The sequence below is a fragment of the Ursus americanus genome, chromosome 5, assembly GCF_024610735.1.
Source record: "Ursus americanus isolate L20-20 chromosome 5, mUrsAme1.1.p, whole genome shotgun sequence".
Classification (NCBI taxonomy): domain Eukaryota; kingdom Metazoa; phylum Chordata; class Mammalia; order Carnivora; family Ursidae; genus Ursus; species Ursus americanus.
In genome coordinates this window covers 53,794,416-53,820,726 of record NC_142131.1, presented here as the reverse complement: position 1 = coordinate 53,820,726, position 26,311 = coordinate 53,794,416, and the positions used below count along the sequence as shown (strand labels likewise).

The 26,311-nt window shown below is 52.6% G+C and overlaps 2 protein-coding genes across 4 annotated transcripts in view; both read left to right on the top strand.

The window, feature by feature from the left end:
• UBE2D2 (ubiquitin conjugating enzyme E2 D2) overlaps window positions 1–3,412 on the top strand; it is a 58,365-nt gene extending 54,953 nt beyond the window's left edge. Inside the window, exon 7 of the mRNA XM_045794561.2 lies at window positions 1,732–3,412. Coding sequence (XP_045650517.1) covers window positions 1,732–1,777 — 46 coding nt within the window. The 3' untranslated portion in view covers window positions 1,778–3,412. The remainder of the gene's footprint in view (window positions 1–1,731) is intronic.
• An 18,421-nt stretch (window positions 3,413–21,833) lies between these two features.
• The window catches only part of CXXC5 (CXXC finger protein 5), a 34,684-nt gene continuing 30,206 nt past the window's right edge, over window positions 21,834–26,311 (top strand). For 2 of the 3 annotated variants that reach the window (XM_045794539.2, XM_045794540.2), the window contains exon 1: window positions 21,834–22,384. The gene's annotated coding sequence lies outside the window, so the exon portion shown is untranslated. Of the gene's footprint in view, window positions 22,385–22,442; window positions 22,548–26,311 lie in introns of those variants that run through there. The other variant, XM_045794538.2, reaches the window with a different exon arrangement.

Below are 26,311 nucleotides of genomic sequence, written 5' to 3'. Positions count from 1 at the left end.
AAAAAGAATGCAACAAGACATGAAAGCCCCAAATTTCCTTTAAAAACAAAACTTAATGTAGAATTTACATATTTTAGAATTGTAGTATAATTATTGAAGAGTGGTCAGGATATCGAAAAAGTAACTGAAAGTGTTCTAATTTTTTAATTTTGTGTATTATTCATTAAGACTATAGGAGGAAATAGATGGGAGAGAGTGGATAATTTTCTGAAGTTAAAATGTAAAGGATTAAGAATAATTTGAATTCTGTTAGATTAGAGAGGCTTATAGATAGTATATTTTTATTTTTTATTCTTTTTACTTTTTTAAAGTTTTTATTTATTTAAGTAATCACTATACCCAACATAGGGCTTGAACTCACAACCTCGAGATCAAGAGTCACATGCTCTTCCAGCTGAGCCAGCCAGGCACCCCTAGATAGTATATTTTTAAATGGAACTACACCAAGAATGGAGGATTGTAACAGCAATTGGTTCTTAGTTTAGTTTTGTCTGTGTTTAGCTCTGAATAGTATCTATAGTCATGTATCTCTGGCTGCATTCAGAATAAAATTAGATCATGCTTTTTTCTGTTTGTGTATACATTCACAAATAAATTTTTTTTAAGATTTAAAAAAATTTTTTTACTTAATTTTTTTAAAGATTTTATCTATTTGAGAGAGAAAGTGAGAGAGAGAGCAGGAGTGGGGTGAGAGGTGGGGAGAAGCAGACTCTCTGCTGAGCAGGAAGTGTGATGTGGGCCTAGATCCTGGGACTCCAGGATCATGACCTGAGCCGAAGGCAGACACTTAACAGACTGAGCCACCCAGGCATTCCTAAAAAAAATTTTTAAAGTAATCTCTACACCCATCATGGGGCTTGAACTCACAGCCCTGAGATTAAGAGTTGCATGCTGTGCCAACTGAGCCAGCCAGATGTCCCACACAAATTTTTTGATGAGAGAACCATTTCGTCCAATAGGTGGGCATGGATGCCTCCCAAAAGGAATTTCCCAAGTCATTATAATGGTAATGTTCAGTGAGCTTTCCTGCATCCCTTTTCAAAGAATTATAGAATCTTTTGCCCTGCTTATTTTACTACTAAAATGTTCTTCCTGAGTAATAAACTCATTCATTTAGCAACCAAATTGTTAAGTTCTGCCAGAACTAGTTTTATTGATACAGAGGAGAGTATTATGTCAGTTTGATCAAGAACCATATACTGTGGAATTATATAGTTTTAAGAACTCCAAATAAATGAATCAATGTCTGAAGATCTTTCTTAGAAATAGGTCATTCAAATATAGAATAAAGGTATACCAGCAAATGCTAAGATTTAATCAGAATCCTGTTAGTGGCATTTATAGGCTACTGTTTTAAGTTTTAAAGCCTTTTCCCTCCATCACTGAATAAATGCTTATTGAAATTTAGAAAGAGGGGCACCTGGCTAGCTTAGTCAGTCAAGCTTCCCACTCTTGATTTCGGCTCAGGCCATGATCTCAAGGTCGTGGGATCGAGGCCCGCATCCGACTCTTCCCACAGCGCGGAGTCTGCTTGTCCTTCCCTCCATTTTTCCCCCCGCATGCTCGCACTCACTGTCTTCTCTCACTGAAATAAATAAATAAGTAAATAAGGCTTTGCTTGAATAGTACTAGTTATTCCTCTCAAGTTTCAGATCGGATAATGAATGAAATCTGTTGCTTTCTGACTGACTCCTCACCTGTGTTAAGCCAAGCTTCTCTTTGTGTGTACAGGTACAACAGAATAGCTCGGGAATGGACTCAGAAGTATGCGATGTAATTAAAGAAATTATTGGATAACCTCTACAAATAAAGATAGGGGAACTCTGAAAGAGAAAGTCCTTTTGATTTCCATTTGACTGCTTTCTATGAGCCCACGCCTCATCTTCCCCTGTGCACATGTTTACCTGATACAGCAGTGCTGCGTGTTGTACATACTTGGAACAACAAACTAGAAATACTGTACTTCTGTACCAACATTGCCTCCTAGCAGAGAAGTGTGTGTGTGACAAGCCAGTTCTCCAGGCGTAACCTAGGTGTGAGACTAAAAGTTTTCCTTATTGACTTAAATTTGGATAACGGCAAGGTGAGGGGTGGTGGGTATGGTGTGTGCTTGGATGGGGAAGAAAAGCTCCACTGACCTGTAGGAGATTGTTTTTAAGTGGAATACTTTTAAACTCAGAACAGTTATGAAAAGCAAGGCGAAGAACGCGAAGCTGTTTCTGTATTCATTTTATTCTGAAGGACCTACGTCTTAGGTGAAAGTTATGACCAACCAGATTAAACTCTACCCACATCCTGTATTTTAAGGTCTAAGTTTAACTGGTCAACATTTAAATGGATTGGAGCTATTAGTATATAAAGTGTGATGGGCTTTGGTCCCACATCTTTTGCATCTCCCCACCCTTCACCCTTTGTCCTTTCAGCCCCCTTCTCTCTTCCACATTCTTTGGTTTGTATGTGGTTTCTCAGTTAATACATAGCTAATAGCTCTTATTTTTCTTATGTTTTTAACTGCTTAGGTCTATCTGGATGTAAGGGTGAAAATTCATTTGATGGAAATACTTGTGTATATTTAAAGACCCAATTGCTCCTCTGGAGCTTGTACGTTCAAGAATGATTAATCTGTGTAATAAACTGATTACTACAGTCATTACATATAATTTTGTGTGAATAGGCTTTTTGATTTTAAGAACTTTGTCTAGCAGAGATTAATGGTGGGTTTTCCCCCACCCCTAAAATGTTTTCATTTATACTGGTTGCATTTCAAAATCATGAAACAATTCCAGTTTACATAGTCAAAAGGATATCTTGAAAGTAATTTTACTGAACAAGATAGGGGCGTAAGCTTAAAAGCATTTCCATGAACCTTACATGTGCAGTATTCCAGGAACATGACTGTTAAACTAAATAAGAAATCTGCTTTATTAATGAAACTAAGCTGCATTTCACCAAAACCTTGTGACATTCCCTTGGTACATAGGACATAAAACAAAGGCATTGCTATTCGGTAAGTTAAGCTTCTGTGATTGTGATTGTAAAAGAGCAACATTGACCAAACCTGGGAAACATGAGCACAATCTTGTATTGGAGAGTCTGCATAATTACTTTGCACTGACATTGCAGGATGTTCATCCAATTTTAAATTGTACTGTATGTGGCTTTTTGAAGTCTTCCCTTGACTCTAGTTAATTGTAGTTTGAAACTTGTAAACAACTGTGTTTGCCAGAAACATCGTTCGTGTGAACTAGGCAAGTTACCTTTTTTCCCCTCCTTTTCCTAATCTAATTGTAAACCAGGCCAGCCTGAAGGCCATGGCTGATGCTCTCTAGCCATCAGGTTCTTTCAAATGCATCTTTACACTCTTGCACAAAAATTGAGGAATAAATGTCCACTGCTTTTGGTTTTAAACTTGTTTAACTTGTTTTATCTCTCAGTGTCACTATCCCTCCATCTCGGAACTAAGGTGTGCTATAACCTGAAACCTCTTAAACTGCTGCTTCCTGTTGGCTACGTACTAGCATTTCTAGCATTCTTGACCTTGCAAAGAAGATCTGACTGTTAACAGGTGTGGGGAAAGGCGTTAGAATTGAGCTCTAACCTAAAATTACCCTGTATTCTCAGTATCATGGGCAGGTGGGAATTCATCAGTTTGGACTTGCTCTTAACTAGACTGGTAACTATAGGTCAGTTGCACAGATCTGAAAGCCCGCTCTTTGTCACCTTATAGAGCAGCCAGCACATTACCATTGATTAGGTCATAATGTAGATGCTTTCACAGGAGGGCTCTTAAGTATTTTTAAGTGCTAAATAAAAGCCATCATAGTGGCGTATAGGTGCCAAATGAAAGGGTTTGAATGGTCACAAACAACATTAGGCCCTTGAATGCAGTTTGGTTTTGCTTATTTGGATGTAGAGCCTATTTGGCCCAGTCTGCATGTGTATGCCTTGGCCAGAACAAAGGCTCAGTGAGGAAGGCCACATTCCCCACTCGTGAAGAAAAGTGTGTTAACCTGGAGTGGTTCACATCTGGGATCACATTGCCTTTTTACAGGAACGGCTCTGGCTTTATCACGTGTGAAAGCTTATTTGCAGTAGCCTTGATGATCTTGATGAGGCAGTGGTTACCAGGTGTATCGATATTGGAATATCAAGTGTATGGATTCCCTTTGCTTTGCTTCTTAATTCTGAACATGGAGTGTTTGGACAAGTTAGAGCTGGAGCACTCCTTTTGGGTTACATGATTTCAGATACTCGCATGCTCTGTTATTGGCCAGTGGTTAAAGGTAGCATTGTCCTGCTGGTTTCTACACTTTGGATAGTACATAGACTTGGAAGGAGGGTTCTTGGGTTAGGGAATGGCAGGGAGGTGGGTAGAGAGAAGGGTATGGTAGTGGTCAGAGTGAAGGGACCATGTCCTCTGCCCTGACCTAGCAGTAGAGGCATTCCTTTCCCGCTTACAGCATTCTACTTTTTGAGTCATTCCTCTTTGCCTCAACAGGTTATTTTGAGCCGTAGGTAGAGAAATGAATTATTTCCATATTACAGTTGAAATGTCTATAAACTGTCTCTTGTCTGCAATTAAGGTGAAACTGGCTTTTGTCTCAGTCTACTGTATGATACCCCCTAACACCCAATGGCTTTAATAGAAGAACTTCAGTTCCTGGGTCTTCTGAATCATGACCATATCTTTCCTTCCTTCCTACTCAGGAATTAGCATCTTCATTACCTCGCAGAAAATTGTCACTAGTGTTAAGGACCCATCTCCTTTTGAGTCTCTTTGTGAAACACTCTATTTCAAGTGATGGGCTATTTTGATGGGTGTGAGGTTATAAAAGAGGAAGCAGATTTTTAATAGAAAATAACTGAAGGTAGCAAACTTCCCAAATATATGTTCATATATGTCCAGGAAGAGAAAATAAATTTCCTTTGGGGTGCTTCTGGAGCCTTTATCCTATTGAATTTTACCTTATGGTGTGCACGCACTTAGATGAAAGTGTCTGTGAGTTCTCTGTGCCCCACAAAAACCTGCCTTAAAAGCCCCAGCTGCTAAATATTCAGGCTCCTCTGAACACTTCCAGGCCAATTCCTGGGATGGGCCGGTTCCTGGGACTGGCAGCGGGATCACTTTGTCATGTTTAATATTCATTGTAGCCATATTTTACCTTAGTTGGTATGAGTGGGAAAGTTCAAAGGTTGGACTGTCTAAACCCTTAAAACCTTGGGCCTTAGTGGCTCAATGTATAACATGATCATCAACCAGCTTTGGTCTTTCTCAATGACTGCTCCTGGGCTGGTTGAGTCTGAGCTAGACATTCTTTGTGACAAATGGTCACTTTTCATCTTTGAATTACTTGTGGAGAGCTGCACCTGATCAGAGGCAAAGTATAATCAGCCTCTTAACACATGTAGAACTGTATGAATATCTTAGCACCAAGAGAGCCACTTAATAGTTTTTAATTGAGTGTGGATTTGTTTTTAACCTTCTGTGTAAGTTGTTATTGGTAGAATGGCCTTTTCCAGGGCTGGGGATCCTGAGTGTCCGGAGTAAGCTGCCTGTGACAGCTGTCCAGGGAAGAGCAGCGCCGGCCTGGATGGATATGCTTTGCTTCTTTCCAGACTTCTAAGGAGATTAGGGGAAATAGCTACCATTTTCTCAGGCACCTCTCTCCTTGTTTTGAGCTACTTGTTCTCCTATTTGAATGTCTTCCTAAGTACTTAAAAATCTTGACTCTTAAAAGTTATTCCCCTGATCTAAATTGTAGGGCCTCTAGTAAATGAATGAGAGTGAGTAGGGAGGGTTTAGTTTTCCTGACTGTTGGATCAACTACACCCCCAAATGTGCTTTCTCAGCTTTTAAGTTTTCCGTAGGAAGTAAAGTCAACTTTGGAAGCTCCAGAGCTTCTTGGGCCCCCTGACTGGGAGGTTTCTAGAAACAGCTCCCAAATACAATCTGATATTTGGGCTTCAGAATCAGCACCATCTCACGGGTGAGAGAGACATGCCATGCTTGAGGTAGTTGGCAAAATCTAGGCTATCTACTTGACTGCAGGGGTGTCTGGTGTTTCCCCCAGCTAAATAAGGAGCAATACTGGTTAGGTCCTTCTGGGCAGTTTCCCCAGTCAGCATTGCTGCCATCTTTGAAAGGTGTGGCTACTTGCAGGGTGTTGGCAGTAAGAGTTATGGGGACCTGGCCTTGTTAAAGAGGGCGTCCAGGATTTCCAGTCGCCTGTTCCCCTGTGACAGAGGGAACCAAGGCTTTCTCAGACCTGCCAGAGAAATTGAGCTTTCCAGAAGTATGGCCCCAGGCCATCTCATTCTGGTCCTCTTTTGGAGGAAACAAGAGGGCATAAGAGAAGGGGTGAAGAGAGGTTCTGGTGCATTGTAACAGGTTATGGGGCAGGTACTGTTTCCATGAGGGTGGGTTCAACCTCTAAGTTGGATAGGGCACTTCTTCTGAAGTTCAGGATGTAAATTTTGTGGAGGTGGGGGCCAGGATTCCTTTGTGATTTCTCCTCTGACACACTGTCCCTGTTTATCCTACTCGCCTGCTACCCTGTAACTTTAGGTGACAGTTGGATGGGTTTAAATTTCTGTGCCCACAGATGGAGGAGGTGACTAAAATGCATTTGCTTGGGTAAGGAGTGAGCTGGTATCTGAGTGGATGCTAGTGCCTCAGTGGCCAGCAGAGGGCAGTGGTGACCCACGGCTGTAATAACCGAGAGGTGGGTGGTCAGTAAATCTGCTTGGACAGAACCTGAGAGGGGCTTTTGTTGGGGTGGGGAGGCCTCTTTGGGCTTGGCTTTGTTCACAGTTTATGCAGAACTGGATGGGCCGGTGCCTAGCTCAGTCAGGCTCCATCATAGTTTTAATCACAGTGAGGCAACAGGGCCCAAGCCCTGCCAGAAGTGTCAAACTACCAGCTCCCCTCTATCCTTCCTGTTGGTATAGTAGCCATATCCCTGGGTTGTGGACAGGTTAGTAGGGTCCAGGCCATGGCCTTTGCCCACCTGGCTACAGGTTGCTTGGGGGCAAAGGCCAGCCCATCACTTTATAGGGATAGGAAGATCTCATATTTTTTTTCAGCTCTCTGCCTGGTGCCCACTGTTGCCTTTCCCCAGAGGCAGGCAGTCCCTGTCACCCTGGCCAACCAGCCCAGTCTCATTTGCCTGCCCACCTACTCTGGACAACTAGGACATAGTTTTTCATACTCTGAGGAATGGAGGCCTGGAGACAGGAGGAACAGAGCTGGGGGCTGGTGATAGGGCTCTTGTTTTCCCTTGTCCTTTTTATCCTTTTTAATTTCTCTTGTGTTTTGGGGCTCCAGGCTCCCAGGTCTTACATCCCAACAGCTGTGAGCCTCCAGGGCCACTACCCGGAAGCCAGCTGCCTCTTCTTGGGGAATTCTTTGAAATTCCAGTCTTGGCCATCTGGATATGCAAATATCTCTAGAATTGCTGAACCTCCAAGTGGCTACACCTCAGGCAGCGTTGTGAGAATTAACCACCATTATCCCCACATGGGGGTTACTGTCTAGGGGTTGTTGGTGCCTGGAACCCAGGTTTTCATCTACTGAGAGACCCACTGTAAGAGTGGGGGAGAGGAGTCTTGATGGCTCCCTAGGTCCTGCTCTAGTTCCTAACTATGTAAGGAATTTTACATTCAAAGGAGGAATTGGGAGGCCCCTGGGAGCCCTTTCTGGAGAGTGAGGCTATGGGCCTAAGAAAGTCCCCAGAATAAGGACTGAAGCCTTGGGTCTATCATGGCCAGAGGGGTGGGGGCTACCTGCAAGGAAGGCTCCTGATTTCCTCCTATCAGGCCAGACCGAGGCAATAGAGCTGGACTTAGGCAACCCAGAGTAGGGCCAGCAGCCTGGCCCCCAGAATGCCTCGCTCTCCCCCAGGCCTCCCCCTGGGGCTGGTTATCTGGCTGCAGCAGGAGGAATGTGTGCTCTGAGTGGGGAAGGCGGGGGCTCAGGGTCAGGGCGGAAACCTGGGAATGTGGACTCCCTGCCTGCCCCTGTCCCTGTTGGAGGGAGGGAGCCATGGAGAATGTGGCTGACAGGCCCCAGGCGTGGGAGAGTGTAGGTCTGCTTGTGTGTGTGAATATGTGCTGGAGGGGGCTGCCCATGTGTGTATGAACTTGTGAGAGAATTGTGAGCATGGACATTCCTTAGTGTTTATGCATATGGGTGTGAGCCTAAGCTTTGTAGCCTTTGAGAAACGAGTCAAATCTGTGTTTGAATCAGAGGCAATGACTTTTCAGTTGTATATTCTTGGGCGACTAATTTTTTTCTCCTTTGCTTGGTTTTCTCATCTAGAAAATGGGCAGTTGGCCTCCAGCCTGGCCCTTAGGCAATGCTTGGTGGAAAATGGCCTTATCAAGTTGAAGGCTGTGGATTTTGAGTGCTTACGGGTTCTCAAGGAGGGGTATGCATGGACAATGGGACATCTTTCCTGGATTCCTGTGCAAGCCAGAGGTTTTCCCTTCTTTGGGTAGGACCTGCTCCTGGGACACCCAGGGACTTGGGGTGGGCTCTGTGGGTCTCTTTGGGGCCCTCAGCTCACACGCCACTTAGCAAGGCCTACGAAAGTATACCAGTAAACAGAATGGGTTGACATTTGGATGGACATGCCTGGCCAGCCTGTGTGTCCCTGCCCAGGGTTTGACTGTACCTCTACTTCTCTTGGGGGTCAAAAAGGGAGTCCAGCTATCCCTTCTGGTGAATAAAAGCCTAGAGAGGTGGTGGGAGGGGTTGCCTCCAGTCACCTGGGAGTGGGAGGTCCTGAGGAAGGATGCCAGATCTCTGCCAGCTGTTTCACAGCCCTACCTGAAGGATGAGGGTGAGGGGCGATTGTAGCACTGCACACAGCGCAGGATCCGTGCTTTCCCCCATCCTATGTCAGAGGCTACGCAGTAGTCCTGCAACTCTCTCCCTAAAGCGTATGTGCATGCACACACACACAAGAGCATATATACATGTATATGTGCTTGTATACACATGGGATTTGGGGGTCACGGGTTATTGGCGTCTGCAGACAGAACTTGGGATCCTAGCACAGAGAGGTTGGGGAATTAGCCAAGGTCACACAGCTGGGCAAAACTAGGGAGGGAATGTTGGGAGTCTTTCTGGGTAGAACCTTTAGGGGGAGCTCCCTGGCTGCAAGGGATTCTTGAAAGCCCCTGGGAGGGCCCAGGCTTTCACTGGAGGAAGTGAGGGCTATAGCCCAGCTGGCCCTATACTGGAACCACAGGAGTGGCCTATAAGGGTGTGTTGAAGGAATGACAGATCTTGGCCCTGCTCCCACACACATGCACTGCTGGGAATGGGGGTTGAAATTGCTGAGATCAGTGGCCAGCCCTGTTTCCTGCTTTGGATTTGGAATAGAGAGGGCTTTTCTGAGGGCTCTGGAACTACTCTCAGTTTCTGTATGGGGAAATGGAGGAATGGAGAAAGGATTGATTAGGGATGGTCCTCAAGGAGCTTATGTAAGAGGTCTGGGACCCTATGTAACTGAGTGGATCACTGCTGGGTGGGGGGTTCTTTGTGTTCTACAACTTCGTGAGAGTGACAGGAAGTGGGGCCAGTAGCTATATACTAGTTGAGTTGCACCTGGTGAGAGATTGGGGGTGGTTTCCCTGCCAAAGCCCCAGAGTGTGTGGCAGGCATGGGTCTGTAGCAGGGGAAGTGATAATGTGCAGCCACTGTTGTGACTGAGCGTAGCAGTGTTAGTTGTGTTCGTGACACTTGAGTGGTGTTTCCTAGGTGTGTGTAATGGCAGAACAAGTTTGGTTGCTGGGGTGAATCAGGTTCCTGGAGAGGAATGAACCTACCCAGAGAGAGTGAGACACTATTAAGTAGTTACAGTCATTATATTGATAGGACATACTAGTAACTAGTAATGATCCTAAGACCCTCTTTGTGTTGAGTGCTCACCTGGCAGTAGCTCATTTAGTTCTGTCAGAACCCTGTGAGTTAACGTGGTTTTGCCTGTGCCACAGCATTTGTTTATTGTGCCACATTATATTCACATTGGGGATGTGATATCGCTGTGTCTGTGCCTTATTTGCGGAGGTGCCACTTGTGGTGCTGTGTGGCCTTGTTATGTACTTGGGCTCTTGATGCCGTTGTGTTGCCAGTATGGGTTGTTGCATAGTATGACACCCAGTTTGACAATGTTCTTTGAGGTGGTGGTGAAGACATATAATTTGGCTGTGTGACTTTTTTGCTTTGTTGTGTGACTTTGTTGTGCAGCCAGAATATGTAACTCCCTACTGTTGCCTGGTTTGAGACCAGCAAGTGGAATGTATGACTCATTTTGTGTCCTAGTGATATTGTGGGTGTCTAGTGTAGGGTCATAGGTTGTGATGGTGGGAGGGCCTGTTGTGGCGGGGTGAACTGGTGGTATGATGGTGTGACTGACTCTCTGGTGGTTATGTGTCTGTGACACTTTTGTGCATGTCCATCCGAACCATTTGTTTGACCCTGCTGTGGCCAGACTTGTGTGGTGTAACTCCCATGTAGTGAGTGTGCCTCCTTTGTGGTGGCAGTGGCCCTTAGTGATGTTTCCCTGTACGGATTGTGTGTCCGTGTGACCCCTCAGTGCCGCTGTCCCCCTTAGCAAGTCTGTGTGTTGTTTGACCTCGGTGCGGATGCCCCCACCTCCGCCGGCCCCGCCGCCCCTCCCCCACGCCGTCCGCCAGCGCCGCTCGGCGATCGATCGCCATTGATTGTCCCTGACGAGCTGCTCCACTTTCCAGCCAATGTCAGGAGGGGGGATCTCCGCCGCCCTGGCGGTGTCATTTCCACACACTCCCTGGGCTGCCGCCAGCGCGGGCGCCGCCAAGAGCCGGCCTGGATCGCCTGGAGCGCGGACCGGACCGCCCACACCTTGCCAGGACGCCCCCGACGGGGCGGCCCAACCCCCCCAGCTGCCGAGCCTGTGGCCCTGCACCCAGGCCCCCCACTCCCCGGGTGGGTGGATGTTGTCGCCACAGGAGTTTGAGCTGAGACCGAGGAAAAGGAGTAGGGGGGCCCAGTTGGTGAGCCCGGGTGGGGGCACCGCCGTTTCCTGCGGGGCGGAGGCGCCGGCGGGCCAACTTTGCCGGGGCCCAAACAGATGCTAATGATTTTCCGGGAGGCGCCGGTTATCTCTGGCCCCAGCCAGCCAGCCAGCCAGCCAGCGCTGCCCGGGCACAGACACCTCCCCACCCTCCCTCTCACCCCCAAGAGACCCGGCAAATGACCGCCTGGACCCGAGTGGACGCTGGGGGTCATAGACTCCCTGAGGGGAGCCCCCAGAACTCTGGCTGTGGGGTAATACACGTTCCCTGTCCACCCAGGACGTTACTGCATCTTCTTATGAACCCTTTCCCAAAGCCGCTTTTCAAGCAGGGGAAAGTAAGGCTCAGAGAAACCTTGCCCAAGGTCACATGGACCTAGCAGCTGCTCAGCTGAGTGGGTTACCCTCTCTTAGAGCTACCCTGTTGGGGACTCAACAGTCCCTCATCGCCCAGGGGCTGAGCCAGTTTCCAGGCTCCCCGGTGGAAGTGCTGACGTGGCTCTGGGCAGCTGTCTGGGGCCGGGAAGCAGGGCAGATGTCACAGAGCCCAGGGGAGGAGGCGGCTCCACGGGGAGGGCCAGGAGGGGGAGGGCAGGCAGGGCCTCTAGCTGGCCAGACACGCCTCCTCCCCCTAGGCCTGGCTGTCTGTCTGGGGCTGGGGCACAGCCATGGGCCTGGCTGACCCGCCTGCAAGTCTAGCTCCAGGTCCTCTGTGTGGCTGTGGACAAATGCTGCAACCTCTCTGGGCCTCTTCCTCTCCTGTCAGAGCATAACTGCACCTGCTTTGGACGGGTGTGAGCCTCATGTGAAAGCAAAGGTGTGCAAAGCCTCCAATCCAGTGCTGGGCACACTGTTCCTGCTCAATAAAAGTCAGCTATTATTATTGTTGTTGTCTTTGCAAGTGGGAATTCAGTGTGTCCAAAGGGAAAACTGAGTCCTGAGGGTGCCAGCTGGCTTCAGAGGTCATTCCAGTCAGCCTCCTGCCTTGCTGCCCCTGGCCCTCTGCATTTCTCATGCTTGTCTAGCTTTGTTCCTTCTTACTGAAGTGTCAGCCCCCCCTCAGCTCTCTGCCTGCTGCCAGGCTGCCCCCACTCCCTCTTGTTGGTGTGGTTCCCTCCTATCTGGCCGCCACATTGGGTCCCTCAAACAGCACAGCCCCCTGGGAACAGCAATCGATGGGGCGGAACAGCCTCCCTGACAGATGGACCCACGGAGGCTGGGCTGCTTCAGCAGAGCTCCCTAGGAAACCAGAGATAGGAGCTGAGCCACCATGGCTGCCTCCTAAATAGAAATGGGAGGGAGTGGGGAGATGAGGAGGAGGCCAGAGCTTCCAACCAGCTCCAGACTGGGCCAGCCCCTGGGAACAGGCCTGCAGGGGCAGGGCAGCACCTATGCCTTGTCATAGGCTCAGAATCCTCTTGGGGAGAGGGCCCTGTGGAGCTTACCTGGTAGGTAGGATATGTCTGAGTCCCCCTTCACGGGCAAGTGAAGAGTTTTTCCAGGCCCCCTATCATGGGCACTTTTTCTAACAAACCCAGAGGGTGGTGGGTATGTAGGTGGACAGGTAGGAGGCTTACCCCCATTGCTTAGGCCACAAGGGATATCTACAGCCAGAAGGGCAGAAGACTTTCTCTCCCTGTGCAGGTGGGAGGTGATAGGCCTTGGCCTCAGAGAGAGAGAGAGAGAGAGGCGTGTGTGTGTGTGTGTGTGTGTGTGTGTGTGTGAGAGAGTGTGTGTGTAGAATGACTCCTGCCTCCTACCAGGCTCCCAGATTAGTTGGGGAAGGTCTTTCCAGGGTTTCTCAACCTCAGCACTCTGGACATTTTGGGCCATTTAATTCTTTGTGCCATACATCGTGGGATGTTTAGCAGCATCCCTGGTCTCTGCCCATTAAATGCTTGTAGCAGTGGTTGTGACAACCAAAAATGTCTCCAGACATTGTCCAGTGTCCCCTGGGAGGCAGAATCAGCCCTAGTTGAGAACCACTGGTCTAACCTCAGGACCAGCCCCCTAGGTTGGAAGGGGTGGCCAAGACCCATGGGGATGCCAGAGAGCCTCTGCAATAGTGGGAGGGGAGGTTTCCAACACGGCTTTGTCCCCAGCTGTCTCAGGCCCAGGAGGGTGGGAGACACCCTCCCCCCTCCATGGCCCTAACTGCCAGGTTGGAGGGAACCATGCTTGCCTGAGATGGCAGGGCTGTTGGCGTCACTGCTCAGCTGCGCCAGGCTTCATGCCAACACCCCACTGCTGAGACTACACAGCATGGGGGCGGGGGAGCGGGTGCGGTCATGGGGGGTACTCAGGCTGCCTGGGCAGCCTTCTGTCCGGCCAGTTTGAGATGGGGGGAGCCAGTATGGATGAGCAGCCTCCTCCCTTCCTTTCCCTTGGTGTCCTGGCAATGTCTCTGCTGCCTCCTTGTAGGCTGGTATTGGGCTGGGGGTGGGGCTGGCAGGCCTCAGAGCCAGTGGGGGCTACTGCCTGGAGTAGGAGGATTGTGGACACAAGTCCAGCGGGCCCAGCCAGCTGACAGCTGGTCCACCTGAGTGCCGAGCTGGCCCCTCCAGGAAAGGGAGGGAGGGAGGAAGGCTCTGTGGGCTGGCTAAATGGTGCCTGAGTCTCCCAACCCATAGGCCCTAGAGCCAGACAACTGGGGAGGGGGCTGCCTCTGGAGTTATCTTCTTCCTTCACAGGCAGGCAGGCAGACAGGCATTGAGGTGAGGGAAAGTTCTCTGGTGCACAGTCTCACTGCTGGGAAGTCCCTACTTCTGTCTAACCTACTTCCTTTTCTCCTATAGCATCTGCCCTATCCTGAACTGCATGCTCTGGGCCCAACATTTTGGGTTCTCTGGCCAGCGTGTGCCCTTATTCCCAGAGAAGAGAACCCTTATCTGTGGGGAAAATTTCATTCAGAATACAAGTCACCTGGGTCCTTGTGTGGGTAGAAGAGGGTGCCTAAGTGGGCTGGGCAGAGGGGATGGAGAGAGGCCTTGGTGCCAGTGACAAACCAAGGCCCGCAGAGAGCAAGGTTTCCCCAAGGCACATTGAACCCAACACCAGCCTAGGGGGTCCCGGAGTGGGGAGGAGGAAGTGGCTGGGAGGGGGGCAGTGCCTTTGTAACCAGAGATGAGCCAGGCGGGCTGAGGTGGCAGCTTGGGGCTGGGGTTTAAAATAGCGCCTCGGCCTGGCCAGGATCGGGTTCGGGTCACCCACAAGGCAGCGTGGCCACCACGATCCAGCTCGGGTTTCTTGCCTTTCTTGATGATATGATGGAAGACAGGACTACACAGGTAGATGGGCCTAAGAAGAGGGGTCCAGGCACTGCCACTACAGTCCTGACCAGTCTGTGGCCTGTCTCCTTTCTCCTCTACACCTAACCCCAGGGGACAGATCGTCCCAGCTGAATTCTGATGCCCTCCCTCCTCCTCAAAAAACATTTATTTATCACCAACTAGGGACCAGGCCCTTGACAGAGCATGGAGAGGAGTAAAGCCAGACCCTGTCCCAAGTCCCAGGAGTCCTGGCCCCCTGGGAATACACAGAAGGGGAGAGGGGTGATCAGTATTCAACAGAGACCCTCCACATTTCACGGATGTCCTAGCCTCACCCTGGAAGACCTAGGACAAGGAAAGCAAGGGGCACAAAGATCCCCAAGGGCTGTAAGAGAGGAGGGTTAGACTTAAGATAAGCCTTCCACTGGAGAAATGGAGATGGATACAATAGGGAGGGGGAAATGTCCTCTCAAAAGCTAATGATTATCCTTGAAAACTCCCAGGGCCAGTTTACTCCCCCAGTGTTCCCTGGAGAGAGGGACCAAACAGAATGACTTGTCCCCTCCCTCAAGGCAGAGAGCCCTCAGACACAAGTCTGAGAGGGCATTCTGGTCCGAGCAGGGTGTCTACTTCCTCAGGCTGACCCAGGGAACAGGAAGGGGTCAGGAGATAGGAAGGGGGAGTCCCTTTTTTAGTTTTTCAAAAGAAGTAGGTAGTTCCAGCCCTGCCGCACCACATAATGCTATTGGAAAGGGGAAAAAGCTACTTCAAACAATGAAAAGTCCGATCTAACCAGAATCCTTTCTGCTCCACTCTCCCTTGCTAGAGTTTCTGGGCTCCTGGGGGCACTGACCACCTCTGAGCAGTGGCCCCTGGGGCCTGGCAGGTAGGATTTCTCCCCACTTTCCCTTCCCCAGCTGTGGGTTCGAGCTGGAGGAAGTGACACAGGAGGCCAGTTAGCTCAGGGCCCAGTCCCCTCTAACTGGAGCAATGGCCAGCCCTACTAATGGAGCTCACATATGTCTAAAAAAGTCTTGTATATCTTAATGATTTCTCAACAGCCCCTGATTGAAGCATGCCCAATTTAGCCGTGCCGTAAGTAACTTTTTATATTTCCTCAGGGAATCATTTCACTTATGAATCTTTTCTGAATCTGCAATCTCGATTAAAAGTTGATTTTTATTTTTTATTTTTTTGGTCTCCATCTCCCAGGCTTCAGAGACTCCTCCTTAGCGAAAAGGGTGGTATTACCATCAATCCTCCCTCATTAGCCTGTCTGAGCAGGAGAATTCTTGGGTGGGGGGGGGGTGCGTGTATAACAAACAGCTAAGTCTCCCCTGTGGTAGCACCTGGGGGGTATGTGGCCTGAGGGGCAGCTGCAGGAGGGGCTGACAGAGAGGTGATGGGGGCACTGCCAGTCTCCTGCCCACATACACTCCCCTACCTGCCCAAATCAGCACACAACCCCCATTGTTTCACTGGGGAGGAGTGTCCAGCCCATTCTGCCCTAAGGTTGTCTCTTCACCTGTAGCTTAGGGATTTGAGGAGACAGAGAACCCTTCAAGGGTTCAGTTTGAGAGCACGGAGCTAGTTCAAATCCTGGCCCTGTTCCTGTACGGCTACCACAGCTTGGGTAAGTCCCCTCTCACAGCCTCAGTTTCCTTATTTGCAAAATGGGAATGTGATTACTAAACGGATAACCAAGCACAATGCCTCCAGAGAGGCAGCCTTTATTATTTCCCTTGGGGGACCCCAGCATCAGTAAGCAGGATTGGAACAGTGCTGAGGGTCCTATCCCAGTTCTGAACAATATCTAGTTCTTTTCCTCAACCCATTCATTATCTAGTCCTGGTGACACTCCTTGAGGTGGAGTGGGTGGGACTAGCATAATTACCTCCCTGAGGAGAATAAGGGTCTGGTGAGGTTGGGACTTGCCCAGGGGCTGCCCCAGGAGGCCCACCCAGAGCTCCTGACTCTCTTCCCTAAGAGGCAAAGGTCAGGACTGCAGCAGGAAGGCTGGAGGGCAAACAATGGTGAGACTTTCTGAACTTTGAAAGAAGGGCCTCCCCACAGACACCCTCCTTGACACCCCCCCACACCACCGCCCGGATAGTTGGGGGAGGGACTTCCCCAGGTGCTGGGACCTCTGGCTCTGACCTCTCACCTCTGACTTCTGGCCTGGGGTAGGTTCTCTGAGAACCAGAGTCACGACTGAGGGGACCAGACCGGGCAGCAGTGGCTGTGGCTCTGGGAGTTAACGATTTACAAGGGGCCCCTTCCTGAGGCCTCCCTCCTCCTGGCCTGGCAGGCAACCCGTGACTGCCCAGGCGGCTAGACACAGAACCAGTCCCGCCAGTTCAAAGAGGAGTTCATCCCAGGCCCACCCCCAGGCACTGCCTGAGCACCCCATTCTCTGGAGTCTGAAGGCGAAGGCAGAGTAGAAGTTGGTGGGTGGGGTCCTCTGGTCTGAGCTAGGTCCTGTTTTCAGAAGTCCCAGTGTAAGGGGCACTTATGACCCTGCTTTGCTTTTAGGGCCAGGTCTGTGAGCCCCACCCCCCACCTCTAGCAGGGCTTCCCCATACCACCCCACCCTAGCCTGCAGGTCTTTGGTAGAATATTTTCAGGCCAGGCTGGCTTCTGGACGCCAAGGGCACCCCTTCCTTTGGACTCCGTGTAGGGCCTCCAGGTTTAGGACTCTCTGCCCTCCCCTCCAACAAGGCCCCATTCAGTTACCTTCTGGTCCCTCCCTCTTCTGATGGGGTGGGGAGGGTGCATGGAGCCATAGCTTTGGCCTCTGGGAGCTCTAGCTCGTGGTCACACTCCCATAGTAGAGACAGTTGAACCATGAATGTGCCTAGAGAAGTCCAGGGCTACTCTCAGGGGCCTGATGTTCCCCAAACTGTCTCCACTCCCTTTCTTCCCTCCACACAGGCTGAGTTCCCTGCGCCTGGCAGAGAATGGGCCTATGTCTGGTTGTCTGGCGTGTGCGTAACATGTTTGCAAGTCTATGGTAAGGGAAAATAGAGTGTGAGTGTGTGTGTTGGCCTGGTCTCTGCTCCCTATCAACTTCACCCCAGAATTATTTTGTTCTGTGAGTGGAGTTCCGCCCCCCCCCAATCCCCTCCTCCCTTCTTGCCCTTATACAGCTTAGGTCCCAGCTGGGGTCACCAAACTGACTTCTCAGGGATGAGTGGCCCTTGGCCGCCTAAGAGATAGACCTGGCTTTTCTGAAACTTCTTTTTAGTTTCACACCTCTCGTGTTCCTTCAAGGGTCATGGTGGCAGGACCTACGGGCCAATAGTCAGCACATGAGGGCTGAGACCCTAAAGGCCTGGGACTGTGTCTGAGCAGTTAAGCCTCTTTCTTCCCCTGCCCATGTCTGCACCCCGAGTCCTGCCCTGGGATTTTGGTCGAGGTCACAATTCAGTGTGACCGCACTGAAGATTATCCTGTACCCTGCCCTGAGATAGGGCTCCAAATGCCCTTGCTCCCATCTTCTTTGATACAAGTGAGGGAAGCAGGGCCCAAAGAGGGATAGACATTAGACCAGCCTCCGGATTGGCCGTGTTTATTGGAGACCCTAACCCCTACACCCCTCCCCGTGCAGCCGCTTCCCAGTTATTGGATGTTTAATAAATGACCATCACTAGTTGATAAACGACAGTCCTAGCAAAGGCAGATAACTCAGACAAGGCATGGGTTTAAATCCAACTTTTGCTACTTTGTAACTTTAAGCAGGTGCCTGAGCCTGAGGATTAAATAAGCATATGGCCAGAAAGCAGTTAGTGCTGTGCGGCACGCAGAGGAAGTGCTCAGAAAGATGCGGGCTACGGTGGTTCTTGCTGGTACGAACTCCATGCCTGGGTTTAGGTGCAGGGCAGATAGGAGAGTCTCCCTTTCACTCAGGAGTTTTCATGGGTGGGTGGTGGTAGTGGGGGGACAAGGAGACAAAGGAGCAAATAAAAACTATTTCTCTGCAGTGTGGTCACGTGGCCATAGGAGGGGACAGAGGAGGGGCCCCAAAGCCAGGCCACAGAGTACAGTTGTTCTGCGCAGGCACTGCAAGAACGCACCTGGCAGAGAGAGCTAGGGACACGGAAAGACAGTCCATGATCTGCTACCAAAAGGGTGTACCTCCAGGGGGCAGCTGGCTGGCTCAGTGGACGATGGGACTCTTGATTGCCGGGTTGCCAGTTCGAGCCCCATGTTGGGTGTGGAGATTGCGGAAAAAAGTAAAAAAAAAGGGTGTACCTACATCTGCCGAAAGAGGGTATTTTTTTACTTGCAAAGGCTAGTGGCAGCCCTGTGAATACGGGCCAAACTGAGGCTGGGGAGTGGAAGTGAAAGAAGTGGGAGGTAACACATGCTCTTGGTCTTCAGTGAGGAGTTCTGAGATAAGCTTGATTAAGACCCTCGGGCCGGAGGGAACGGTACATGCAGCCATGGAAAGTTGAACAAGAGTTTTGGGGGGTCTGAGGGGAACCACCGGTGTTGGGTGGTGTTGGTCAGTGGAGCCCAGGGTTTGCAGGCAGGAGTCGGGCTGATAAGGGAAGCCAGGCTGTGCTGGGGAAGGGGCTTGGGCAGAGCCTTCTGGGTTCTGAGAATTCACTACAGGAAGGGACGGAGGGGAATCCCAGGGCAAATTTGTGTGCCAGAAGCTTCACTAGGAAGGCCAATCTCCTCAGGGGTCAGGAGAACAACTCTGGTGCCAGTCTCATGCAAGTTTCCTCATCTGACAAGTGGGGAGGATACTACCGCTGACACTGATGCAAGGATTAAATGAGCTAATAATGTACCTAAGCTGTGTAGCCTGATGCCCTGCTCAGGGTAGGGCTTCATACACACCAGGTAGAGGCATTATAACCAAGATCCAGGGGAGCAGTTCCCAGGGTCCTGGACTGATACGGAAGGTGGGTTCAGGGCTCCTGTCTCCCCTCAAGGTGCTGGAGACTTAAGAAATTGGATAGCTGAAGCTAAGATGATTGGTTGAGTAACATTGTGAAACCTAAATATTCCTCTTTGGAGGCAACGAGAGAGAAGAGAATAGTGAACGAGGGTGGCTTCAGTTCTTGTGGAAAGGGTCTGGGGTGCAGATGATCTCCCCCAAGGCCAGAGACCTCCCAGCAGTCCTTCCGGTACCCCCACTTGTCTCATTTGTTATGGGGAGAGTTCTATGTGGATGGCTTGTGATGTTTCCTATTCATGTTGTATTCTCCATATGGACAATTCTGCCCCTCTCCTTTCTGGTTCCTACCTGGGTTGAATTGCTGAGGGTCTGAGTCTCCCTGCAGTTCTTAATTTCTAGGAGAAGGGGAAGGCTCTAAGATCCAACCTCTAAACTGGGCCTGGCATATGCCAATACCCCTTGCCTGAGAAAGTCACCATTGGGATCATCTGGCTCATCTTCATTGTGGCCTGCAGCCCCTTGGCCTTTGCCCTCCTGACTTGGGAGGTGGGGGTGGGGGTGCGGTTGCAGAGGTCTTAAAAAAAAAAAAAAGTGGATAATTAATAGTAATTCCCTTAGGTGGAGCTACTACCCACTCTCCCCCATGAATCCCAGCATGAAGCTTTTTTGGGGTGTGCAGAACCTGATTCTGCACTGACCCTAGACTGTAAGAGCACTGCAGGATTGAGTTTCATTTCTTTGCTTCTACTCCTCTGAGACCTGCTGCTAACTCCTGGGAAATAGGTCTCCCCTCACAGGCAGTGCTCAGCTTTTCCAGAAAGGTAGGTAGAGGAGGGCTAAGTACTTGCAGATCCTGGAGCATCTAGACATGGGACCCTGCCTCCTTTATCTTTATATGGCCCGTGCCCAATACAGTACCTGACACTCAGGGTGGGGCCCAGAATATCTATCTTTAAGCGGTTCAGGGGTGATAATCTGGAGGTGTTCAGTTGTCTTAAAACTGGGTTCCCATAGCAAGTACCTTGCTTTTAGTCACATGGTATGTTTGGGGTGGCTTTGAGGAAGGGTGTTGGAGAGAAGAGGGGAGAGGAGTGGAGAGGACAAGAGAGGAAGGGTTAATCACCACCCTTTGGAGCCATTCTTGGCATTTAGTTAAGGGAGGACGCTTCTCAGCATTTGTGGAAGGGAATAGTGTCCATGATGCCTGGAGTGGGGTCACTCCCTGTGGCTTGGGAGGCCAGGATGGGTAGAGAAACAACACATTTCAGATGAACTCTGCCCTTTGACACCTCCCTAACTCCCCTATGCCTGGCTGGGTCAAGGTCCCAAGGCCAAATTTAGAATGCTTGGAGAATGGGCACCAGTGGCTGCTCCCGGAAGACCCAGGCCCCAAGGCCCTCTTCAGCCTTGGCGACAGGCTGGCCACATAGAGGAGGAGAGGAAGCAGTGAGGTGGGAGCTGGTTTCGGTTCTCCTACCAAGGCTGTGCCTGTGGCTGGAGGCACCGGGTAGAGGCAGTTAACTCCCTGTTATCTGGGCCGCAGTGGATTTGGGGCTGTACATTTAACTCTAGACAAACTTCCCCAACCGCCCTGCCCCTCCCCCATTAGGGTCTCTGGTCTTTTTTTTCTGCCTGGAGGAAACATAAACCCACCCTACAAATTCCAGATTCAGAGAAACTTCCCACTTTGGGATTATCTGCAGTTTGGGATTATATGAGCCCAGGGCTTGCTCTCAGAGTCCCTGAGGTGAAGAGAAGACATCTGCAGCTTGAGGATTAGCCCAAGCTGGGCAGATGGAGGGAGCATGGAGTGAGGGCAAGGATATTCGGGCACAAATCTGTACCCACTGGGCTTTTGTTCTCTTCCAACCAGTTTCTATCGAGTACTGCTTTGTGCCAGGCACTGTTTCAGGCTCCGAGTTTGTAGGCCAGGGTCTCAGGGAGCCACAACGTAGTTACCTTAGCCCCAAGAGTCAGGGCTGGGGCTGGGGCTGGTGTAGGAGACAAACTGTCCTTTCTCAGATCGGTTTTCTCCTCTGTAAAATGGGGACAGGAATCTCCACCCCTTGTCTCCCGGGGAACTAGAGCCCACTGAGTCCCGGAAAGCGCTACGGGAAGGGTGGGGTCTTTGAACCCAGTGTCGCTCCAAGTGCCCTAGGCTAGGAGTTCCAGGCCCTTCGCGCACCTGAGCTGAGGGGCGCGGCCAAACCCTCCCTACTGGTCCCTGTCGCTTCCGGCCCGCCGAAGAGAGGGGCCAGAGGGACGGCGGGTTTCCCCGTAAGGTAGGTTGCCAAGCCCGTGCATCCCTCACAAAATAGGGAAGGTCCTCTTATTTTTTGTAAAGTTGCGGAGAAAAGAGATGAAGACGGGGCGCGCTAGGGGAGCTGAGCCTCGGTCGACCTCGTCAGAGCGCGGGGAGCTCGAGGCGCAGTGGCTGCGGCTCCGGCCTCAGAGCCTGCGGCGTCCAAGTGGCCAGAGCTGCGCTGGGAGGGAGGCGGAGGGAGGAGGGAGGGGAGCTGAGGTGGAGAGGGGGGGGAGGAGGAGGAGGGAGCGTGGAGTCCGGTCCGGGTTTTGCCGGCAGCCCCCGGGCAGCGTTCAGAGCTCCTGCCCGGGCGGGCGCGCGGCGGCGGCGGCAGAGGCGGCGGAGCCTGAGCGGGGATGTAGAGGCGGCGGCACTGGCGGCAGCAGAGGCGGCGGCGGCGGCGGCGGCGAGAACAGGCGCCCGAGCCGAGCGAGTAGATCGGCCGAACCTTGCCCCCCGAAGCCGGGCCCCGCGTCCCAGCCCTGCCCAGCCCGCGCCCAGCCATGCGCGCCGCCTGCTGAGTCCGGACGCCTCAAGCTGCGCCCTCCGCCCGCCGCGCCGCGCTTCGCTCGGGGGTGATTAGTTGCTTTTTGTTGTTTTTTAATTTGGGCCGCGGGGAGGGGGAGGAGGGGCAGGTGCTGCAGGCTCCCCCCCCTCCCCGCCTCGGGCCAGCCGCGGCGGCGTGACTCCGGCTCCGGACCCGGGCACGGCGGGCGGCGCGGCTGGAGCGGAGCGCACCGCGGCGGTGGTGCCCAGAGCGGAGCGCAGCTCCCCGCCCCACCCCTCCCCCTCGGTCTCGCGGCGGCGGCGGCGGCGGCCGTGGCGGCTTGGACGACTCTGAGAGCCGGTAGGTGTCGGGCCACGGCCCTCCCCCGACCCCCCCGGAGGCCGGCCCCCTCCCCTTCCCCGCCTACCTCCCTCTCCTCCCCCGGGGCCGGGTGCGCGGCCGGGGCCGGAGTTCGCTGCAAGTCGGCGGAAAGTTTGGCGGCGCGGGCTCCCCCGAAGTTCAGGTGCGGAGAGCCGGGGACGGGGAAGGAGGGGTCCGTGTTTGGGAGGGGCGGGGGGCGCCCGCAGCCGGAGCCACGGAGCCCTGGAGCCTGGGAGCCCTAGCGCCTGTGATCGCTCGGTGGCCGCTGCTATACCCAAGCCTCCCCAAGCCGCAGTCGGCTCGGTCGCAGATCACTGAGTACAGACAAAAAGAGGGGTTTTAGGGTCGGGGACTGCGGGTTGGGCGCCGTGCGTTGGGGCCGAGGTTCTCCCTGCGGGTTATCGTCTCCTCCCCAAGTACTCGAGCTTGAGGGCGCTGGGGCGGCGGGAGCCCGGGTCCTCACCTCTCGGTGTTGGGCGGGCGCTCCGCCTGCGGGGGCGGCTGATTGGAGATCTGCGGCGCACACTCCCCCCGTCAGACCCCTCGCAGCCCTGTGTTTTGGGGGCTACGGTAACTGCTGCCCTGGACCACGCGTGGCTGAGTCTCCCCCCTCCAGTTGGAGGGGGCGGCGGCCACTTCTACATTTTCCCTCCGGTTCCTCGCCCCCGCTGTGCCTGGCGGGCTGATCAAGTTTGACCTTTTTTTTTCTTTTTTTTTTTTTTTTTTCCGTCAAAGTATCACCCCCCACCACCACCTCCGCTCCCCGCGGCCTCTCTTTCCCGTCTTCCCCAGCCTTGGGGAGTCTTTCAGTCTGTCTCCCGAGCCCCGCGTGGCCAAGCAGCGTGCAAAGCCAGGGAGGGAGAATGGGGGTGTTCCTTTAGCTGCGGAGTGTGGGAGGCGGGTGTCCCAGGCGCCTGCCTCGCTGTTCTGGCCCCAAATTTACCCATGAAGTTCGGCCCCAAGCCCCCCTCCCCTTTGCTTCCCTAGAGCGAGGGGCTGAACCGCCGCGAGAAGAATGTGTTAATTTTCTTGCTGGGGGAAGTTGTCCTCTCCCGGAATGGGCTGCTTTCCGGCGGGGAGCGCGGGGTGCGCCTGGCTTTGTTTATTTGTAGGGTCGACAGAAAGTGAGTGACCCCAGTTTTTAAATGGGGGGCTGTCTCCGGGACCTGTCAGAAGAGCTGAAGCACCCAATGAGGGAGCAAGATAGCTCCCCCCCCCCCGCTCGGAAGGGGTGCGCGGAGTTGGGCTGGTGCCATGGGCTGCAAGGAGGCAGCAGCAGATTTGGGGGGTTCTGTAGGGACTGATCCGGAAAGACCCCCACCTTCCTCCTTCAACTGAGACGGGGGTCTGAAGGGCTGGCAGCCGCGCCCTACTTTGCCCCCTGGATCCTGGGTGGTCTTCGAGTCGCATCTTCGTGTTGGGGGAGAGCTGAACCGGGATCCGGCGAGCCAGCCTCTTGACCTCCGCCTTTCCCTGAGCGGCGGGCGCTGTTCGGAGTCCTCGGTTTTGTGGTGGGCCCAGCCCCCCCCCCCCTCCGCGTTTGCTCAGGAAGCGCTGGGGAGGGGGGCTTGTGTGATCGTTCGGCCCTCGCCCCCGCCGGAGCCGCCCCGGGCGGCTGGCAAACAGAGTCCCTTTCAAGTTTTCCGCTGGGGCCGCCTGGCGGGGGCTGCGTGCGCGGTCGCTGCGGACTTGTTCGGAGCGCTATTTGAACGCCCGGCGCCACCTCAGCTGCCCCGGCCCGCGGGGGCGGGGGTGTCCTTCCGTGCAACTGAGAGCGTTTAAATTAGACGTTTTTACGGGTCGTACTGGCCTAAGCTTGACGTGAGCCGCCTCCCGAAAGACCCCGTATCCTGGGTCCCAACTGCCGCAGGAAACCGAGGAACTGGTACTCGAAGTCTTTTCCCCAACCCCCTTTTGAGAGCGATGAGGGGAGACTGAGGTTGGTGCTACCTACTACTGTGTCGTGTTGATTTAGCAGTTTCCCTGGATGAGACTCCGGCAAGAGCTGGGGGGGGCGGGGGTAGTGGCCCGCTCTGCAGCTGTCACCCCCCTCCCAGAACGGAAATCGTTCTCTCCTTGGGGAGGAGGGTGAGGGGGTGATTTTTGTCCTGGGAAGGAGTGGGAACAGCTGAGGAGAGGTTGGCCTCTGAGTTCTCAGTCAGCCCTGGGGAGCTTGGTAGAAGCACCCCCACCTCATCTTGGCACGAGCTGGGGCTCTCCCAGGGAAGCCCCTAGCCAGCCTTGTGGCTCCCTTTCCCAAGCCGCCTCCCTTTCCAAGGTGGGGGCAGAGGTTCCTCTGCAGAAGACAGACCCTTGGCTGGCTGGCTGTCCGTTGGCGCCTTATTTATGTGTGTATTTGGGCCCGGCTGTTTTCCTGGCTCAGCAGGTGACCCTGGCCTGGGCCTCCTATCTCTCCCCCGACAGAGCCTGTTGACTTACCCGTGGGCCAGCGGCCTCGTCTTTATCACGTGAGGCCTGGAATGTCCACCCGGCTGGGCTGGGCCGGGCCGGGTGGGGGAAGGGAGAAGGAGGAGAGGATTCTGCATCCAGGGCCCAGGCCAGCCCAGGCCTCTGTTCCATGGGCTCCCACTGTGAGCCGCCCCCCCCCCAATGCCTCTTTCAGCTTTTTGCCTGCCTTCTACCCATTTGGCAAGTATGAAACTGAGGCTTACAGGAGTGTGGCCAGCAGGGCTGTATCTGGATAAAGAACCAAGTCTCTGGGAATTAAATACCCCACCTTCTTTAGGGCCCTACCTGGTTATTTATGGGAGAGTGGAATGGAAATGGGGGTCTCTCTGGGGGGTAGGGATGTGGGCTGGGCTGAGGTCAGCTGACTTTTTAGGATGCAGAATAGGGTGGAGGAATGAGGGGGCGTACGGATGAGCCAGACCCAGGCCTGCTTTCCTAGAGCCCGCTGTCTTGTGGGGTGACCATTAAGGCAGGACTAACTCCCCAGTCATGGTGCTCTGGAACATGGCCTTATTGGCCACGGATGGGGCAGCACTCACTTATTGTTATCACTGTTATCGTTACTGTCTATTCTTTATATGTAAGTAACTTAATCATTCATTGCCCCAGTGTGTATTTTTTTGAGCACCTACTGTGTGTCAAGCCCCACCTTTCTGGGGCTGCTGAAATGAATCACCGATTCTGCCCCTGCTCTGGAGGCAGGCCCAGGGTAGACGCTCCTCCCTCTTTCTCCACCCCCTGGGGCCTGAATTGGGGCTTCCCCCCTTTATTCTGGTGCTCTCCCTCCCTGATCCCCACCACCTGGTGCTGTCCTAGCCTGTGTATGTGTGCCTGTGTGTGAAGTGTCCTTGATTAAGTGTATTAATAGTTAAACTCTCACTCATAGCTGGAACTCACCAGACCACAAAAAGCCTCCCCAGTTACTCACGCGCTACTGCCCAACAAGAATATCCCACTCAAGTTTTTTTTTTTCTTTCTCTTACTTTCCCCTTCATTCCCCCCAACTCTGAGCCCACCTCCCAGGCTACAGGCAACGAGAAGGGGCTGGCCCCCTCAAAGACGCAGGAATCCCCCACCCAGTCCACCTGCCCCCTGAAGCCCCAGGCAGGGTCAGCTGCTAGATGAGGCTGTGTGGGTCTAGGCTGTTGGTCTGGGATGTGGGAAGCTAGGTGGTATGTGTGCTCATGACTCGGGGCATGTCCTGTCTGAATCTGTGTGTTGAATGTGTGTCTGTCTGTCTGTCTGTCTTGCGGGGTGGGAGTCTGCGCCTGTGTGGATTTGCATCAGGGCATGTGGATCTGTGGAGCCAGGAGTTGTGTGGGTCCGCACTGCCTCTGTACTTGTGTGTTTGTGAATCTGAGTATCTGAAAGTTGGGTCTATCCTTGTGAACCTGGGAACGTGCATATTCAGAGTTGTGTGTGCTTAGAATTTTGGAG